Here is a 20258-nt window from a genome sequence, read left to right on the forward strand (position 1 = left end):
CTGGGTCACTGTCGCCACCACCAGATGGACTTTGGACTTAGCCTCAGAAACTGTAAGCAATACATTTCATTTTTCTTTATAAATCCCCCAGTTTTAGGTATTTTGTTATAAGCAACAAAAATAGACTAATACAGAGCCCTAATAAAAATGCTGAGCCCCAAGGCCTGCATGAGCCTCTCTGGCTGTCAGTGTTCCCTGCATGTTGTTGCACGTTGATACTGGGAGCGTGACACGTCCAGACTCCATGGAGAGAGGACATGGAGGCTTTGCATGTGCGTCTCTTTTCTTGGCTGATTTGAGTCTGTATTTCTCTGTAACCATGAGTATAACAGATTTCAGTAAGTCTTTCTAGAGAGTTATTGAGACTGAGGCTGGGTGGTCTTAGGAACCCCCAAAACTTGCAGTTGGTGTCAGTAGCAGCATCGCAGTTTAGCTCATTCCGAATGTGTTGAGAGAAGAGACAGAACCTAGGACGAGACACTCAAGATTAGCATTTTCCAGATCCTTGGCTGTTTGTAGGTTTCCCCGTCCTGGACAAGAGTCTTGGCCTGGTGGCTGCTGTGCCCCTTCCGGGCTGCTTCTGTAAAGAGCGCAGGCGTGTGTTCAGCAGTGCAGCCTGAAGCTATACTAAGTGCAGTGCTTTTACTGGACATTGTTACTGACGATCTGGTGAATCATCTTAGAAAGGTTTTCAGCATCCGTGCGTCTCATCTGCAGGTGGGACCCAAGACACAAGCGAGTGTGTCCGGCTCTGTGTCCACCCAGGACGCCCCCAGGCCCCTTCCTCTTCCTGGTGTTTCCCAGTATTGAATTCCCTGCACTGGCACTAGAGGGCAGAGATGAGAACTCTGGTAAATGCCTTCCTGGGCTGTTTGTTTGCATTTCATAAACAAATGTCTTCTCTCTGGGAGGCACACCTCATCCCACACACAGCCCCCATTGGCGAAGCTCTGTTGCAGTTTGTTAGAGAGCAGGCCTGTCTGCTCTCCTTGCTTGAAGGGGGTGGGGTGAAGGAAGCAGTCCTCTAGGATGAGGAAGCTGCATGGTCTCCGTGGTCCTTGTGCTGAGAGTTCACCTCAAGACCACGATTTCTTTTAAATTGTGGGAATCGTTAGTGATGACCCATCCCCACAGTCACACACACTGTGAGCCAATTAAAATTGCTTTCAAATCATCCATGCCGTGATGAGGAACTCTACTGTGTTTGTAAGAGAGAGAGTGCCGAATCCTAACCACTAGACCACCAGGGAACTTTCTACTGTGTTTGTAAAGCCTTTTTGTTTGGGTAAACTGGAGTCTCCTCTGTTGAAGTGGAAATTTTTTCTTGAATCTGGACATCTTTTTTTTTGAGACGTCTGGCACTGTTTGGGTGATGATGCTGCTTTGAAGTATTACGCTGATTCTTTGTTTCTCATTTTTCTTGTCCTATCACTAAGCCCACTTGAGGAAATGGGAAGCATTTTTTGTTTCTAAAGGAAAAGGCATTTAGTGAAAGGAAAAGTGTGTGTTTTTCAGAATCATAGTCAGAAGCTGGCTTAGCTCAGCTACCCTATTACTGAGGCATAGCCTCTGTGAGTATTATTCATACAAAGACAGTGCCATTAAATGGGTTACTATAATGGGAATTATTAATCTTCAGAATCTTATAAATAGCAGGAATCACAGTCTAGTCTCTGAACCAAATTATTGTGAACATTTTTGCGCAGTGGGGGAGGAGTTTTCTGTCAGACATAATTGAACTTGCTACCTAGTGGATAGAATTAAGCTCACTGCAGAGGAAAAAGAAACACGCCCGTTCCTTAGGGCTTAGCAGCTGCAGTCGTCTCTGCCTGACACACTCTTCCTGCAGAGATTCACGCACTGGACCCAGCTTCCTTCTGGGTGCATCTCTGTTCTGATGCATCTGGCGGGCGCTGTCCCTCGCTGCCCTTTATGCAGTGGCAGCGTCCTCAATACTCCTGTCCCATTCATCTCTACATCATCTGGCACCACTCGATATAGCACATATGTACTTGTCTGTTAGCTCGTTATCTGTCCTTCCCATGAGACCATAAGCTCCCTGAGAGCAGGGCTTTGGTAGGTGTTGGTGACCACTGCATCCTTGTGCTCAGCCCTGTGTGTGTCCTCAAATATCTGTTGAATGAGTGGAGGAAACGGAGACCCGTAGGACAGGGTGTCCCCAGCTCTGTCGGGTTGACAAGACACAGCTACAGTGCTCAGCCCCAGGATGGGGTGTGAGGTCACCTGTGGAGTATGCTGCAGACTCCTGCACAGCCCATGCCCCGCACTGTCCTCGGGGTCCGGGTGGTGGCCTTGTCTCCAACCTGGAAGCCACAGAAACCATGTGTGTTACCTGCTGGATTGGGTCCTTGCATCTGGGGCAACTGAAGACATGGTTTTCATATAGATGGAGAGGGGGAAGCAAGTTGAAGGTGGAGGTTGAGCTTTTAAGATGTGAGCTCACGTAGACTTTTGTTCTCTTTAGGAAGGAGAAATATGTGAGCTTCAAAAATCACAGGGGAGGGCAGGAGCCTCTCCTAGCTGCACTCTGAGTCTCTCCTCCTCCTGGTTGGAGCCTTTCCATCTTCCTTGCCTCTTTCCTTCCTGCCATCTCCTCCCTCCGTGACCTGTGTGAATAGCCATGGCATCACTAATGAAAACGCACCGTGTTTTCTAGGATTCCTGGCCGGCTCAATGACAGGAGGACTCCTTTGGGTGAACTCAACTGGATCTTCACGGCAATCACAGACACCATCGCATGGAATGTGCTCCCCCGGGGTGAGGTTGCCTGGCCGGGTGCTTGGCGAGGGGAGGTGCTGCTTGAGAGCACAGGTGGAACGCCGACCCTTGGATATCCAAGGGATATGAGGGGCGTCAGATAGGATCGGGAAACTGATGGGGCTGGGGGAGGGGCACAAGAAGGAGAAGGCAAGACCCTAAAGAGGCTTCTGCGAGGTCGAATGAGCTGCCGTGTGTCAGGCACTTAGAACAGGCGTGCGTGTAAGCCCATAGTGTCAGCATTTGCTCTGACCACATCGAAGTCTTTTCCAGGCAGGTTTGGGGCATATCTTTCTTCATTCATGGGCACTGTCATATTTGTTAAGACCAGAATTACTATTGTAAGACTTGTTTGTATTTCTTTTTATTGGTTGGTTTTTGGTGTTTGTGTATATATATGTGTGTGTATTCATGTGTGTGTGTATTGCCAATGGGAAATGTGCATATTAGTCCCAAATTGTTAGTAATAACTTTTGATGGAAGTAAATTAGTGGATTTGGCTCTCAATGCTGGACACAAGTCACTGAAGCCTTCTTTTCATCTTTATCTGCCCTCAGATCTCTTCCAAAAGCTCTTCAGACAGGACCTGTTGGTGGCTAGTCTGTTTCGAAATTTCTTATTGGCAGAAAGGATCATGAGGTCTTATAACTGCACTCCAGTCAGCAGCCCCCGACTGCCCCCAACATACATGCACGCCATGTGGTAAGTGTCTCAGGTTAGACAGTGCTGGACTCATGATTAAACTCTCTAAATAGTGTGCTTTCCCCCATTTCTACAGTAGTACAGGTTCAATGAAACTATATGAAGCAGAGTAGAAAGGCTTAACACAAAGCTGGGAGACCCTGAGCGGTATTAATACGTAAAGCTAAACAAAATGGTCCCAAAGGCCTCTAAATGGGACAGCTGGATCTCCTTCAGAAGCATGGGAGCCTTGGAGGGCCTTTCAGGACTGGACAGGGACCAGCGGCCTCCAGAGCCCTTGTAGTTCTATACCTTGGGAGGGTGGCACTTTGTGAAGGGTCTCTAACCCTGTAGAGACTAGTACTGAGGAAAGAAACCGCCAACTGAGTTTCTGAAGTGCACCCAAGATTGCTCCAGAAACTTGAACCTGTCAGGTTCACAACCAATTAATTTGTTTACTTATCTCACACACACACACAAATAGGCAAACACAAATCATACACACACAAATACACACAAATATGCACATACACAGATCATACACACACACACGAGTGTCATCTTTTATGACTATTATAATTTTCTCCCATTGCTGCACTACTGGAACTTATACTACTAATAATAGCAGTAACACTGTTAATAAAGTAATTTGGTTTTTAGTCTAGACATTATATATCAGGACATTTGGCCTTTTCCAGTTTTGTTGCTCTCCTAATACAAAGAGTTAGGACAAATTCTAAAATGGAATAATAGTAAACAAAAATAGTGAATCTTAGTTTTGTCTATCAGTGGGAGATATTCTAATACAAATATTTAGAAAGAGCAGTTCATTTATGTTTAGCCTTATAAACCATTGTGTGGTGTGTGTTCATGGTCAGGTTTATTTGTGCTAGTGATTTTTTTCCTTTTTTTAAATATATATATACCACTTACTTCCCCAAACTCTGGAAACCCAGAGAATTAAGGAGTTCGTAAACTTACTACCCATCATCCACTCAAGGAAAAATTAGAAACTAAATATTCTTATTTATATGAGGTAAATCAAAATGCTTTGTATCCAGCATAGCACTTGTGCTGTAAATAGAAAAAGTTAAAACATGCATAATACATCTTCCTTTTAAGAGTAAAGAGGATAATAAATGGAGAATCAAAGAAGCTGAAGTAGACTTCCATAGAAGAACCAACTATGCAACAATTTAAACAATGTGTAAATAAAATGTCAGACCACAACAAATTCAACTTCTTTAACTCCATGAATAATGAAACTGTAAGAGGGAACATTAAAATAAACATTTTTGGAATAAAAAATAAACATTTTTGGAAGAGTAGATCATCAAAACAGCCTTATTCTCTTCAGAAAAGTAATGACTTAAATCCTATTTCTTCTGAGATGGGTTTTTATAAAAAGGAAGGGAAAAAAGAGAAAAACAGCACTGAAGGGGACAGTGCCCCTGTGGTCACAGCTCAAAAACTAGGTCAGTGCCAGGGACCAGGCACAAGGGGCCGCAGATGCGGGGAAGGGCACCAGGCTGTCCTCTTCTCCCTTCCACCGATCACCCTGCGAGTGAGTCTGTGGGAGCATTTTCCCTTTCAGTGGATGTTTTCTGTCCATGTTAAAACGCCTGCTATGTCACGTGCACAGCTGTATAGAGTTAAAAAGAAAAAGAAAAGTTGTATTGCATTAGAGTAGATAGTAAAAGACCAGAGCCAGAGCAAAGTCAACAGTGAGGACAGGTGAGTGGCACAAGAACGGGAACACCGGGGAAGGAAGCATGTGGCTAGGCCATCCCAGAACAGCGTCCCGCCTCTTGTCGTCAGTCTAGAGATGTTTTTCTAGTATTGGCCTCTTAGGATATTAAATGCTGTGTTACGTAAGATCCAAGCCTAGGCCTCACAGAGGCGGCTCACAGTCCTCCCTCCGTCCTACAAGCCTTGCTTCCCACAAAGCTCCTAAAGCAAGTCCTCATCAGTGTTTATTTGCTGTGCTGGAGAAACACGAGATAGCATAGCCATCAAAAGAGGCCCAGAAAAACCTGGAAAAGCATCACATGGGTATTTGAGGCACCTGGAATTGCTTTTGAACAGTCGTGAATGTGGATACTTGGGTTTTTCTCCTTTCCTGGGGTTCCTCCTGGGCCAATGTGCACCTGGAAGACTTAAGTATAATTCAATGATTCAGCCTTCCTCATCCACCATCCTGCAATGCAGTCTGTGGCTTCACGCCTCCCTTTTCTCTTTTAGGCACATTCTGGTTATTGCAGGTTGGGTTCTGTGGGAAGCACACTCTGAGACGGAGGTTAGCATCACTGTGCTGCTGGGGTGGGGCCGGTCCTGGGGTGTGCTGTGGAAGGGAAGGAGAGCAGGCAGGGTTAGGCAAAGAGGGAAGTTGTGGAGAGCCAGCCCGGTGAGTTCCGGTGATGGGCTGAGAGGGGAGCTGGCTGGCCTGTCACCCCTCATCAGTGATACATAGGTACAGGCCAGGTACAGGCCAGCTAGGGAGGGGACCTGATGGCCAAGTGCTGTCTGCCTGGGGAAGGGGGCGGTCCCTGCCCCAGCACACTGGTCACGTTCTTACCTTAAGAGGAATTCTCACCTGCCTCACGCCGAGGCCCCCAGACTCTTGTTTTGGTGAAGTCTTTCGTTGGCTGGGAAACACAGAACGGAGCTCTTCTGCAGGTGCCCAGCTCTCTGGCTCTCATCCAACCCATTTCCAAGAAACACATTTCCTTTCCTCATCCAAAAAAGTGACTCTTTCCAGGTGGTTTTGCAGAGCTGGTCTCAGGCCGTGCTGCTGGTGGTGTCCACAGCTCTGGGCTAGACAAAGGCCACCAGCAGCACCCCGGCCACTGGCACAGGTGAAGCCCCAGGACTGCTGAGGGTGGGAGGGAACTTGCAGAACATCCTGTTAATGTAGAGTCTCAGCAGTGCCCAACCCCCATAGTGCCTAAGCTGGGGTGGAGAAGTGCTCATCCTCCCTCCGTGTAGCCGTCCCCCAGCAGGGAGTGCAGGTCGGGACAGGGAGTCGTGCCCTCGGCCCCCTCCTGCTGCTCCTGATCTTTTGCTGCCTCGATCGTTTCCTCATAATTGAGTTTGACAAACATTTCAGATGAGAGAAACGTCCTGCTGCAGCAGGGGAAGGGAGGTGAGGGCCACACTGCCCGCGAGACGTGCGGGCCACCATCACACTGTTGTCATCACGGTGCTAGGCACACGTGCGGCCACACCTGTGGAGAGGTGGGAGCTGCCTGCCTGGGTGCATACCATGGGGGCTGGTTTTGGGGTTTACCCTCACATGGCCAAAGCAGCATTGTGCATTTTGAGGGTCTTTTCTTTTTTAAATCCACACCATAAGCACATGTCTTGTGTACTGTTCGGCGATTGAAGTGGACATGAGGAAGCCCTTCAGTCAGCCACCCCACCTCGCAGGAAGGAAGTTTCAATGCATATAACTCATGGCAGACCTGGACTTCGGAAAAAAGCAGCAAATGTGCCAGAATGAAGAAGATTTGTGCTGAAAGAAAAAATCTAACGAAGTGCATACATACTGTCAGCTCTTTTTCTGATAGACATACCACTCCGTTTAGTAACAGTAATTCCCTCCAAGCATCATGAAGTGGAAAATAGAAATTTTGTAGTCTGAAAAATAATTAAGGAGGGTCTAATTAGTTGCCTGTTGCTGTGTAACAATATTACCATAAATTTGGTGAATGCACACAGCCACGTTGTCGCAGTTTCTGTAGGGCAGGAGTCCGGACACGGCCTAGCTGGGTCCTCTGGGCAGGGTCTTCTGCTTCCTCAAGGGACAGGGAGACTCATATCACATCACATATAATCACATCTGCCTAATCATGGGCACTGTCACCTTGGCCGTAGTCTGCTGGTGAAACATCACAGGTCCCGCCCACACCCCAGGGGAGGGGACCACACCAGGAGGCAGGGGTCCTGGGGCCACTGTTAGAGTCTCTGCACCATCAGCAGCATCTCACCAGGGTATACAGTCCTTAACTGCCAAAGGCCAACCACCAGAATGGCCACTGGCCAAGCAGTAGCGTGGAAGGCAAGGGCGAGAAGAGAGCTACAGAGCATGGGAAGGCGGTCTGCCCTGTGTGTGCCGAGGCAGACAGGTCGCCATAAATGATCGAAGGGTGGCGACAGAGAAACAGTAATTCCAGTGACTCACGAATTAAGTGCCTACTGTGCATCAGGCACATTCTAAGGCTTTACATGTATTAAGTTGTTTGCCCCTCGTCACAGTGTTGTGATGAAGGCATTATTATTATTATCATTATTTTATGCCCATTTTACAGATGAGAAATTGAGGCACAGAGAGGGGGTGAGGATCCCGCATGGCAGGGCCAGGCCATGACTTGGCAGCCTCGCACCAAACTGTCCCCTGCCAACTTGGTGGGATATACGTTCACGGTCTTCTAGACTAGGCTGAACTTTAGACACACCTCTGGAACACGAGCACACCCTGGCTGAAATGACATTTAACCAGGGAACAGAAGAGCTAGATGACCTGTCAGCTCTGGTTACAAGTGGCTGTGGTGCTGGTGGATCTCCAGCACTGTTGTCTCTGCATCGGAGCGAGTCTGCTCAGACTCCAGGTGAGCAAGAAGTGGTGTTGCCACCTGGCTGGGTGGGGGTGGGGCAGAGTCTCCAGGAAGAATGTTGTGCATCACACTAGAGTTTCTTTGGCTGTCTGTGCTCCTTGTACACGTTTTGCAGTCAGCCAAGCCCCACTTGCAGGGACAGAGCCCTCTAGCTGGATGCTAGAAGTGGCCAGAGAGCTAGCAGCCCCTGTTCTGGAATAGGTTTTTTCTCTAGGTTTCCTGCCCATTAATGCCACATCTCAGAACCACATGTCTCCAGGCCTCTGCCCTTTGTTGTGACCTTGCTCACCTTAACGCTCCCTGATCCCTGCCTACTGCCTTGACCAGCACGTGGCCAGCCTGATGTCTGCAGCTCCATGTCCCCTTCCTGCCCACCACCTGCCCTGTGCCCCACCCCACCTCACCCCGTGCCCTGAGGCCATCTGTGACCTGGCTCAGGATGCGATTAAGCAGGTGGCTAAGGAAAAATCAAGGAATATCACCAATGAGACATTCCAAAAGACTTTGGCAAATAAAGCCATTTGTTAGAATATTAGTTATAAAGGGAACAATTGGGAATAACCCTAGTACCTAACAGGATAGGAATATAAGTTGAGATGAATACTTGAAAGAATGTAAACAATCTTAAAATTGTATTCATTATCATATACAATATATGTTAAATGACAACACCAGATTGTATCAGCATGATAATACCTATATTAAAATGTATATTATACGTAGAAAAAGAGGCTGAATGGAATTATAACATTGTTAATGGTGCTTACACTTTGAATGACAGCGTCGGAGGAACACTTCTCCATTTTAAAAATTAGTAATTACTTTTTAAATTAGAATTCTACCTATAGATTTTTTAAGCCTTTGAAACACAAAAACCTATTTTTAAAAATTGAATCATTATGGTTAAGACATTATTTGTCATTAAATACAAAGCTGGAGACAAACAGAAGAAGTAACTGGGTACTTCACATGAAGAAAATGTAACAGGTGGAATTCCCTGAGGTTCTACCCATGAGGAAGCAGGATTAAAAGAAAAAGGGAAAAAAAGAATTCCCTAAGGTTTAGTCCCTGGACTTGATCTTATCTGATATTTTTAAATGCTGTGGAAAGAGCTTATAAAATCCCGAGATGGAAAATAATCCACATACGTTGGAGTTAGTCCTATACTTAATGCTGTACGGAAAATGGGGTTATTATTGAAAAGCCCTATTGTAGGGGCAGTTTAATATAAGGAGTAGTTACCAGCCTGCTGTGCACAAGGCACAGGGCTAGGCAGACCTTGTAAGGAACATGAAAAGCCATGTTAGAGAAGCATAAAATAATGCCAGAATATGCGCTGGGAGGTTCTGAGGACACAGCCTCTGCCTTCGTGGAGCGTGGACTCTAGCTGAGAAATGCTCTTAAAGAAAACCTAGAGAAAAAACCTATTCCAGAACAGGGGCTGCTAGCTCCCTGGCCACTTCTAGCATCCAGCTAGAGGGCTCTGTCCCTGCAAGTGGGGCTTGGCTGACTGCAAAACGTATACAAGGAGCACAGACAGCCAAAGAAACTCTGGTGTGATGCAAACAAACTTTACTCAGATGGCAAATTGTAGGGGCACTATGTGACCACGTCGAGCTTGCGCCAAGCTGAGCAACGAGCGTGTGGTCTGTGGCCCTCCTTTCCCCTTCTCTTCAGCCTGCACCACCTCCACTGAGCCCTGTGTCACCACCGCCTTTACTCATAGATGCTCCTAGTCCCAGGCTGAGGAACTCACCCTCAGAGAGAGAGAGAGAGAGAGAGAGAGAGAGAGAGAGAGAGAGAGAGAGAGAGAGAGAGAGTGTGTGTGTGTGTGTGTGTGTGTGTGTGTGTGTGTGTGTGTGTGTGTGTGTGTGTGTGTCAGAGAGAGAGAGAGAGAGAGTGTGTGTGTGTGTGTGTGTGTGTGTGTGTGTGTGTGTGTGTGTGTGTCTCACCCTCAATGTGTGTGTGTGTGTGTGTGTCCCTTCCCCCCGCCCGCCTCCCACCCCCAGCACTGTCTGAGCAGCAGAGTGCTTGCGGTATGGAAACAGATGGCTCACTGGCCGTAGCCCTCAGGGGACTGGAGCCTGGATTCAGGGTCGTTAGGGAGAGCACACCATGACTAGAGTCTGGGACAGCTCCCCAGGTGAGGGAGGTGGGGTCCTAGCAGGGCCTCCAGGGGGGAGGGGGAGGGGAGGGGGTGGCTGGAGCAGAGGCAGCCTGAGGAGCAGGCTGTGCCAAGCTTGGGAGGGCCAGCCCCCCTAGAGTGAAGCCCGTGGGGTCCTTCAGCAGGGACTGGGTGTGTGGCATGGTGAGGCAGCCGCCCATGTGGGGAGCGAGTTGGGGCTCAGAGGGAAGTGATGAGCCCGGGCAGTGGCAGTGTGGAGTGGTGTGAGGGGCTGGGTTTCAGAGGGATTTCCTCTTAAAAGGGACAGGATTTGGTGACTATATCCAGGGTACGAAAGAGGCTGGAAGTTAGGGCCTCTCCAAGGTTTCTTCTCAGAAAGCTGAGTGGATGGTGTTGCCAATAACCAGAGCAGAAGACAGGCACCTGGCGAGTGGGGCAGGCCAGGCGGAGGGGCAGGGGGAGCTCGGTTTTGAACTTGTCAGGGGCAGCGTTCCATTGATCTTCCAGGTATCACCCAGCAGGCGCGTGGAAGGCTGCGTCTAGAGTTTAAGAGACTGAAGATGAGGATTTGGGGGAATTGGCATTTAGATAAAGTTGTGAGTGGCTACCATTTACTGAGCACCTACTGGGTGCCAGGCCGTCTTCCAGGTGTCTAGCACACGTTATCTTACTAACCCTCACCACACCCAGCCCTGAAACGGGCATTGTTTGCATTGTTCTGCACTCAAGGAAACAAGATGAGAAAGGAGATGTAATTTGTCCAAAGCTACACGGCTCTGTCCTGGCGAAGGGGAGATCCAGCACCAGCTGTGCTTCTCCAAAGCCCATGCTTTCTCCGTGTCAGCGTGTACAATGTGCTTGGTGGCTGTGCGCAGCAGGCCCTCGGTGCCCCTGACGCACTCAGTGGCTGTGCACAGTGGGGCCTTGGTGCCGCCAACCCCTAAACACACTCAGTGGCTGTACGCAGTGAGGAAGGATATGGCCTGGCCAAGTCTCAGGACAGCTGCCTAGGCTCTCTTTTTCATGAGCCCATCCTTTTTCGCCTGTGCGTGTCTGAAGGTCCTCTCCAACTTGAGATCTTTTTTTTCGAGGACTGATATTATGTCTTCTTGTCTTTATATGCTGGAAAGTGCTGAATGAGTAAGCTTAAAAGGTTCTTTTTAGAGAAATTAGTGATGATGTGATTTCAGGGAGGAGCATCACATGCATTTAACACATGTTGTCTCTGGGGATGGTTTTTCACTCACGACGGTGCCAGCACGAGTCTGTAGCTGAAAAGTAAACAGTAGTCAGTCCCATTAAATGCGGAAAATTATACCATGAACCAACTTTGATCAGGAATGAAATGTCAAAATCAGACTTTTAAGTTTTGAGAAGAAACATATGCAAAGGAGAAGAAAGACTGAAAATGTGGGTTAGGAGCCAGGACGGTGGGCCTCTCTGCCGGCTTCTCAGTGTGTCCTCCTGGTTTCCTGGAGTCAGGCAGCCCCATGGGCCTGTGCTTCTGGAGGACGAACCTAACCAGCTGGTGGGCCTGGCCACACTGGCCTCTGATCAGCGCCCCAGCCCCTCCGTGGTCTTCCCAGTCCCTCTTCCCTCACTGCCACCAAAACGCATATAGAGAAATGGAGGTTTCTCAGTCTGTATAGGTTCGTTAAGTACACAGAAAACTCAAGGGAATTAGTATAGTGATTACAGTTGTTAAAATACTGTTCCTGAGCTGTCCATCCAGAGTCTCTTAGTACTGGTCTCCTCAAGTGGATTGGCTTCTGTGTCCAGCATCGCTTCCTCGCTGGGCCGCCTCGGGCAGGCCACTCGCACTCAGTGACTCTCGTGTGCACATCTGAAAAGACCTAGAATGTCCCTTGCCTTACCTGCCACAACAGTTTGGTAGTGAGGTGAGATCTCAGAAGCAGCTTTCTTCAGGGATGTTAGAGTCCTTCCATTACAGTGAATGTCATTATAAAGAAGCTCTTCGCTCCCCAGAAGAGAGTCTACAGTGACAAAGCATTGATCCAGTGCATGTTTTCCCAACCTGCCAAAAGGATAAGGTGCTTGCAGGCAGGCGGACTGTGCAGCATGTCCACTTCCCTCTCCACCCCCGGGCTGCAGCTTCACACTTGCATTTCCCAGAGACAGGCAGCATCACCCCTTTAGCTCCAGTCCCTGCATTTGCTGAGATAGTTTTTAAACAGACGTTACCCTAAGAAAATCCCCCTAAAATAGACATTTGGCTGTCTGTAGGGTTCATTATTACAGAATTTTACCTGCAGTCTGTCCTAGGAATGTTCACATTCAAGTCTAATTCTAACTTTTAAACACTCTCAATATAATCCTTAACATGAATGAGTTTAGTAGTGTGGACACAAGAAAGAGCATTCTAGAAGACTGGAGAGCCCCATGCCTCCTCAAATGTGAGCACACAGCGAGGCGCAAGACTGGAGAGCCCCATGCCTCCTCAAATGTGAGCACCCAGTGAGGTGCATGTTAAGTGCTATGCAGCAGAGCGGAGGGAAGAACGCTGTTTGGCTCCACCATTATCCTGCCCGCCCGGCCCTGGAGGCTGCTATATAAAATTTGTTGACAAGTGTCTTCCACAAGGGACAGCAGGCCTTCCCTGTGTGTCATTGTGCTCAGACCAAAATCCAGTAGGAAGCCAGTCGCTTCAACCATGCTGCTACGTCATAGGGGTAGGGAGGAAAAAACCACTGAGACATGGCAATAGTCCTTATTTCTTTATAAAATTACTCAGAATGTTTTTATGATAAGTCAGAGACGAGAAGGACTTTGGCACCTTGATAAAACACTTGAGCCATGCAGAGCACACAACTGACACCGCCTTTGAAAGACACTGACTTGTTAGTGTGAAAAGGCTCTATTGAATGATTTTCCTTCCTCTTCTGAGGTAGTTAGGTGTGTGGGTTGAAATACAGGTTAGACAGTAACCCAAAATCCAGTGAGAGTTTCTCTTTCCTGTTTCATCTGAGGTTATGAGGGTTCCATGTGTCAGGGGCCCAGGCTGCCCCATCCTGGAGGCTCGTCGTCCCTGCTGTGCCTCCCCTCGGCCCTTGGGCTACATTCCAGCAGGTGGGAAGGCTGTGAGGAATCTGTGAGTACAGCTGGGCCCTTTGGGGCCGTCTGGCAGCTGCCATCACTGTCCCCATCCTTTGGCTGGGAATGTGGCCTCCATCCTGGTGGCATGTTCCAGCTCAAATTCCTGTTCCTTAAAGAGGGAGGGGAGACAGGTCTAAGAGAACAAGAAGCAGTTTTCATGCAGACAGGGAGAACACTGGCTCAGAAACAGAATTGTGCTCACCCCATCTTCAGATTACGCCACCTGCAGCTGAGGACTGAGCTGCCGCGAAGGTGAGCACGCCACTCTGCGCCCCACGCCCCGCCCCCGGCTCCTCGCCATTGCGGTTACTGGTGGGCCCTCCACAGGGCTCTCTGCCACTCCAGTGATGAAGCTGTCAAGTGCATTCAGAGCTCTCTCCCCCTCCTTGTGAACAGACCAGAGTGTGTACCTCCCCAGGGAGCACCCAGGAGAGGTAGTTGGGAAAGAGCATTTGGAATAAATAATGTAAAATCTCATTATTATATTCCTTGGGTGGTGATGGTAAGGTTGAATTTTTAGCAGGGGGGTACAAAGAGAACAAAGCCTAACGAAGGCTGAGGTTAAAACACAAAGTAATGTACATTTAGGGCCGAGCCTGTGGCGCAGTTGGTAGAGTGCCGCGCTGGCAGCGCGGCGACGCTCCCGCCGCAGGTTCGGATCCTATATAGGACTGACCGGTGCACTCACTGGCTGAGTGCCGGTCACGAAAAACGACAAAAAAAAAAAAAAAAAAAAAAAAAAAGTAATGTACATTTATACTTTGCTTCGGGCGGGGTGGGCTTGTGATGAAGCGCTCAGAGCCCGTTGCTGTTTAATCTTTGATGGAAAGCCATCAGGGAGTCGCTCTCCTTCGCTTCCAATTTCAGGGGTCTTGAAACCTTGCATTTCTCGTGGTAATGACCTGTGCTTCCTGCTCCCGCGGGGGGCGCCGCGCTCCGTGATTGATCTGTGCAGATGGAGGCTGTGCCGTCCTGGAAGGCTTTCCACCAGCCCACCACTTGGGTGTTTGCCATCTTAGGCCTGTTTCCTGAAAACCCGAGCTCTTGCCTGATGGCATGTTCTCCAGGAGGGTGACTCATCGGAGCAGCCGACAGCTTAGGAAGTCCCGCTGCTCCAAGCTGCTGGGGAGAGGGCCACAATTCAGATTAGCTGGTCACAGCTAATCACAGCCTCCTCCCCCGAAATCTGCTCTCGAACACCCCCAGCCCTGCTCCTCTCTGGAGTGCAGTGCAGTTGCATCACCACCGGCTGGCTGTGGGAAGTGCTAATCCAGACACCTCCCCAGCTCCCTCCTGGCTGCTGAGGACCCCCTTTCCCACTTCTCAGCTGAGAATCCCAAATTAAGACCAAGTTCGTTTTGATTTTATCCCAGAAAATGCAACCAGTTTCACCCAGCTGATAAAATGCTCATCAGAGAGCACTGCTGTCCTACTGTTGAGAGCTTGTCATGAAGTTTTAGAGTTTAATGGGAACTCAGAGGTCATCTAATCTGGCCCTTTCCTTTGGTAGAAAAATAAACAAACAAAGGCCCAGAGAGGGCAGCTGGCTTGCCCAGCACACTCCAGTGGTGTGAGCCCAGCCTCCACTCTTTCATCTGTGCCAGGACCTCGGAAAACTGCCAGGAAATTATTAATGGGTTATAATTCTTTCTTCCTCGTGATGTTGATGAGATGGAAGGCATTTCAGCTCTGAGCTGTGAGAGGGCATGTAAATATTTTTTACAGGAGGCACTGTTCGAGAGACACCCGGCCCACGTCATGACTGGGCTCAGAGCTGGTCTTTGCGGCCAGCTGCCTGGACCCCCTCTTTGCCTGCTTCTCATCTCCACCTCCCCCAAACTTGTAGACACTTTCCTCTAACTCTGAAAACTGAAACTTTTTATTTGATTAAATTCAAGGAATCTTTATAGAGTTTAATTGCAATAATTGACTTTGCTTCTGTCTTAACAAAGAGTAAATATCTCCCTCAACGCTGCTGAATACCGTTTGCCTGCAGCCGGGGATTTATTGAGCATATGGGAGCTGTTTGCTGCCCGTACTTTGAGGCACTTTTGATTATCTCCTGATTGCCTCTTAATTATATTGGCAGGGGAGGGACATGCTTGTGTAAAGGGACCAGTCTGGGGAAATAGATGTCATATCTTTTAAAATGAAAAAAGAGTCCTTTAGTCTCTTTGTTGATCTTAAATTTTTGCCTTTTTTCTGGATTCTAAATGTTTTTATTCTTGTTTGGGTCCTTAATTAACACATCAAGAAAGTGTGCCCTTGGCACACTTTCATTGGTCTAAATGAAAATAACATGGAGTCCTTTAGTCTCTCTGGAAATTAGCCAGGGAAAAGAGATCGCTGTACTAGAAGCAAAATCCATTGTAGTGATCATCGCTTCGTTTCCTTAAGGAGTGAGCTTCTAAGAGAAGGGGGGGTGAGGGTAAAGAATTGTTCTATCAGTGGAAGTTGGCACTTTTTGATCCATGGCCACACGGACAGTGGGGGGACTGCTTCCAGTCTAGACTTGATGTTGGCCGTTAAGCAGGAGAACAGCAGCTCTCTCCAGTGACCCTAGCCCACAGGCGAGGCAGTGGGAGGTGTGACCGTCTACACCAGGGAGTAGCAGAGGGGAGGCGAGGGAATCCTGGAGATACAGGAGACTCCAAATTGGCATCTTTAGATATTTAACTTTTAGAATTCCAGCCTCTAGGGCTGGAGAGTCTCTCAACTCACCTCCCTACTCTGGCCCGGCTGCCCTGCTGTCTCACCCCCGGCACCAGGTGGTCCTGAAATGCACCTCAGACCCAAGCAGAGCTCGCCAGGCTCTGGGCTGCTCCCTCAAGTCACCTGCTCAGCTCCGCTTTGCTCAGTCTATTCGGGCCACGCTGCCTCCGACACACCAGGCCTGCTCCTGCCGCTCTTCCCTCAGGATCCACGTGGCTAGCTCCACCTTAACTTACGAAGATCTGTTTATCAAATCTCAGGTATGTGTCGGAGAATGGGAGAGGCAGCAAGCAGCAGGAGGGGATGGCCCCTGGTAGATCCCCTCCACAGAGATCCAGTGGCCAACGCCGGAAGATGGGAAAGACCCGCGGGGCTTTGGTGGAGTTGTTGGTGGAGAAGGAGCCATCCTCCTCCTGCTTCTTCGTCCTCCATGCAGCTCCTTCCAGACTGCTGGTCACCATGCACAGACCAGCCTTGTGAATTGGTCAGAGCAGGTGTCATTGCTATTGCCTGTCATCGGAACACCAGGTCTTTAGAGGCTGGCAGTAGGGAAGAGGGAGAGGGAGGCCATAGCAGGAGATGAGGTGGGGCCTTCCACCTTTGCAGCCAGCAGCAACTTATGCTTTGTAGGCAATGCTGGGTGCCAAGCACCTGATGGGATAAATGTTTAGCTCTGCAAGTCCCCAATGGGGAGAGAGAGCCAGTGGAGGAGGTGCAGGACCACCTTGTCTTCCATGGGGTTCCCTGGCTAGGCTGCAGAGGGCCACCTCAACTCGGCCTCTGTGGCAGGGGCTACAAGCCCCCACCAGGTGTGTCAAGCTGTCTCCCACCATCAGTTGGTTTTCTAGTGGTGCAGCATAGCGGGTGCAGCCTCTGGCCTGGCCGCTTCCCCAGAGGAAGTAGAGGAGCAGAGGACTGGCTGGGGCAAGGTCACAGGGGCTGGAGTCGTCCCTGGCACTCTCCCCAGGCTCAGCTTCCCAGCCTCCATTTGTTTTCTGGGAGGAAGGAAATGAACAACCAGCCACAGTTTTGGCATCTCAGTAAAGAAGAGGGTCCCTGGCCTCGGGTGAGTCACTGGGTCTGAGATCACAGGGACCCCTCCCCCATCTCCGAGAGGAAGGCGTCCTGCAAACCCACGCAGTGATAGACGCACCCTGGAGAGTAATTCAGCTTTGTGGTGTGTAGGGAGAGCCCCAGGGCAATCTAAACACATGTGGGCTGTCCACAGGGCTGGGCTGGAGGCTACAGATGTCCCAGGTCCGGGGTGAGCTGGGCCGGGTCTGGCGGAACGCAGTGGCAAGGTCCTGGGGTCTGACCTTGGTGTGAGTCCTTGCTCCCCAACTTCCTGCATGACCAAGGGCCAGACCCTTACCTCCTCGGAGCTTCAATAGGAAGATGGACACACAGCCCACAGGTGGTTGAGGATTAAACATGAGAAGAGTCCACAGTCACTGACTAGCACTAAACAAGTGCCCCTTCTCTCCATTCCGTCCCCTTGCACTTTAATTGCCTCCCTGCCAAACTTCTCAGCCTACCAATAACCCACTAAAGAGAGAGACTACAAAAATTCAAAGGTAAAAATAAAAATAAAAAAACCTTAAAAAACAAGAGAGACAGAGTAGCTGGTACCTAGTGAGCCCTGACTGTGCGGCATCTCTGTGCAGCCCAGCAGTCTCTGGGCCGGTGTTGACCTCCGCTCCATAAGCCACGACACGGAAGCTCTTGCTGTGTCATACCTGTCCTGTGAGTCCAAAAGAAGTTCAAATGTAAAAGTTTGTACAAAAATAAAATTATGTCTGAAATGATATCATAGGGAAAGGTAGAAATCTCCCTTTGAACCTAGACTTGCCTGGCTTTAATCCCAAACCCTCCCTGCTCTGTGCTCAGCTATGCAGAAGCCACATGTAGGAGACATGCTTACTGGAAACATGTAAGGGCCACTTGCTGCTCGGGCACTCCTCGTCCCCATTTCCCCAGAGTTACATAAGAGTGTGTTTATGAAGCTGCACACATCACTCTGCAATGGGCTTTTATGGCTGAGCCGCAGAATTATTCAGAAACCACACCCAGGGCCAGCCTGTGGCTCACTTGGGAGAGTACGGTGCTGATAACACCAAGGCCACGGGTTCGGATCTCTATATAGGGATGGCCTGTGGCTCACTTGGGAGAGCGTGGTGCTGACAACACCAAGTCAAGGGTTAAGATCCCCTTACCGCTCAAAAAAAACCCAGAGGCTGGCTTGAGACTGGCACCGGGCATGGGTGGGGGTCTGGTGGTGGGGTCTCAGGGCTGTGTTCTCTGGGACAGAGACACTGCCCCTGCTCATGTGTTGAGCTGGGCCCGAAGCTGTAAGAAACTGGCGAAGGTGGCCAAGTCCACTTATCCCAGAGACTGTCACCTTCCACCTTAAGCATAATCTCCTCAAGGGCCAGGTCACATCCCGAGTGGTTTGTGGGGGCCACCAGCACACCGCTGGCCTTCTGAGGCCCAGGTCCAGTACACTCCAGTGAGGGTGTGCTGGGGCCTCACAGTGCCGGTGACAGTCCTGAGTTTGAGCTGGCCATGGATTGTGTGGGTGCTGCCCAGCCTCCTCGGACCAGGCCTCTTTTCCCCTGCCAGTGACGCTACAGGGACCATGGTTGCTCAAGGAACGGATGGGCTGCGTGTCACATACCTTCAAGTCGGGGTCAGAAACCACATTGGAAATGGGGAGACTTCCTTTATTTTTCCCAAGCCTTTTTCTCATTTTATTTTAAAGAGAAAAAATGTAACAAACCAAACAGCTACTGTGGCGCCCATGCCCCATGTTCTCCCTACCCCGTCAGGTGCTTTCTGCAGCCTAAACCCGTTCTGAGTGCTTCTGGAGCAACCATCCATGTGCTCCCCCTGTGCCCCATGAGCGCCCCGCAGCTGCAGGGCCATTCAGTAATGTTCCCCTCTACTCTCTCCCCAGGCAGGCCTGGGACCTCGCCGTGGACATCTGCCTTTCCCAGCTGCCGACCATCATAGAGGAGGGCACTGCATTCCGGGTGAGTCCCCAGGCACCTGGCCACCAACGCCCCTAGTCTGGGTGTGGCACCCAGGACCCTGGGGTGTCAGAGACTTTATCACCCCACCACCCTACCCCCAGAAAAAATGAAGTTAACCAGAGTTTAAAAGACTGGGTCAACCAGGGATTAGAGATTTTGAAATGACTGATGTTTTAAAATATCTTGTCTGAAAACATTGCTATTATAAATCTGCTTTTCTTAATGCTGACTTCCTCCTCCCTGAGAGTGGTGATCCGCGTTATGTATCCTCGCCTTTTAACCCCATGTGGAGCATGGGTTTCCCCGCAACCCATGACTCTCAGTTCTGTGGGACAGTGGCCTGCATGGGAATCGCTGTGGGCGTGATGCCCAAGCTCTGCAGGCATCCAGTCCCCAGGCCAGGCTGCTCAGGCGGTGGAGCTGAGTTGCTCTTGTGTGGATTGGACCTCGTCTGGTGCATGGCACCTGACAGTAAACGCAGCTCCACCCGGGGGTCTTCGCAGCCGCTCATGAGAGCCCCTCTTGGTGTTTCATTTATCAAGCATTTGCTACATCTGAGACACCAAGTATGAGTATAGATGAGTAAGACCCAGCCCCTGCTCAAGAGACCCCCAAGAAAAGAGAAGAGCCTCCCACACCAAGGCAGAGCACAATTTAGAAGTTGGCAGAAGACATGGCAGGCACAGCTGGCCCAGGGCTGGAGGGTGCGGGGCAGCCTGGCACAGGCACATAGGCAAAAAGCACTGCCGCGTGGGGGCAGCTCCAAGCCATCCACAGAGGCTGCAGTGACGTGAGAGAGGGTGAGAATCGCCCGGGCCCTGACCCCGCCCACACGGTGCCTGGCTGTTTCACTGGGCTGAGCCTCAATTTCCCCACTTTAAAGGGGGAATATGGTGGTATCTGATTCAAGGGGGCATTGTGAGGACTAAACGAGTTAGCGTGGGTTAAGTGCTTAGGACAGAGTGCATGACCCTCGTGCGTTCTTGCCACTGGCCTCCCTGCCACGTGCCCCCAGCCCTCCACTCCCACCAGAGCGGCTTTCAAGAGCCTGGGCAGTCCTGGGAAGGACATGCTGTTGCTGCAAATACGTTTGGAAAACCTCATAAAACACTTTGGCTTTTTTGAACTCTGAGCATGCTTTCACTTTGTGCTCTTGAGAGATCCAAACTGTCTGCTTTTGTATAAAACAATACAGTTTCTATCTGT

At 49.8% G+C, this 20258-nt stretch overlaps 1 protein-coding gene across 1 annotated transcript in view; it reads left to right on the forward strand.

Moving 5' to 3' along the window:
• Positions 1 to 20258, forward strand: part of RPTOR (regulatory associated protein of MTOR complex 1) — a 417690-nt gene that overhangs the window by 269528 nt on the left and 127904 nt on the right. Inside the window, exons 8-10 of the mRNA XM_063080629.1 lie at positions 2678 to 2778; positions 3336 to 3480; positions 18977 to 19052. Coding sequence (XP_062936699.1) covers positions 2678 to 2778; positions 3336 to 3480; positions 18977 to 19052 — 322 coding nt within the window. The remainder of the gene's footprint in view (positions 1 to 2677; positions 2779 to 3335; positions 3481 to 18976; positions 19053 to 20258) is intronic.

The sequence above is a fragment of the Cynocephalus volans genome, chromosome 16 (genome assembly GCF_027409185.1).
Source record: "Cynocephalus volans isolate mCynVol1 chromosome 16, mCynVol1.pri, whole genome shotgun sequence".
Classification (NCBI taxonomy): domain Eukaryota; kingdom Metazoa; phylum Chordata; class Mammalia; order Dermoptera; family Cynocephalidae; genus Cynocephalus; species Cynocephalus volans.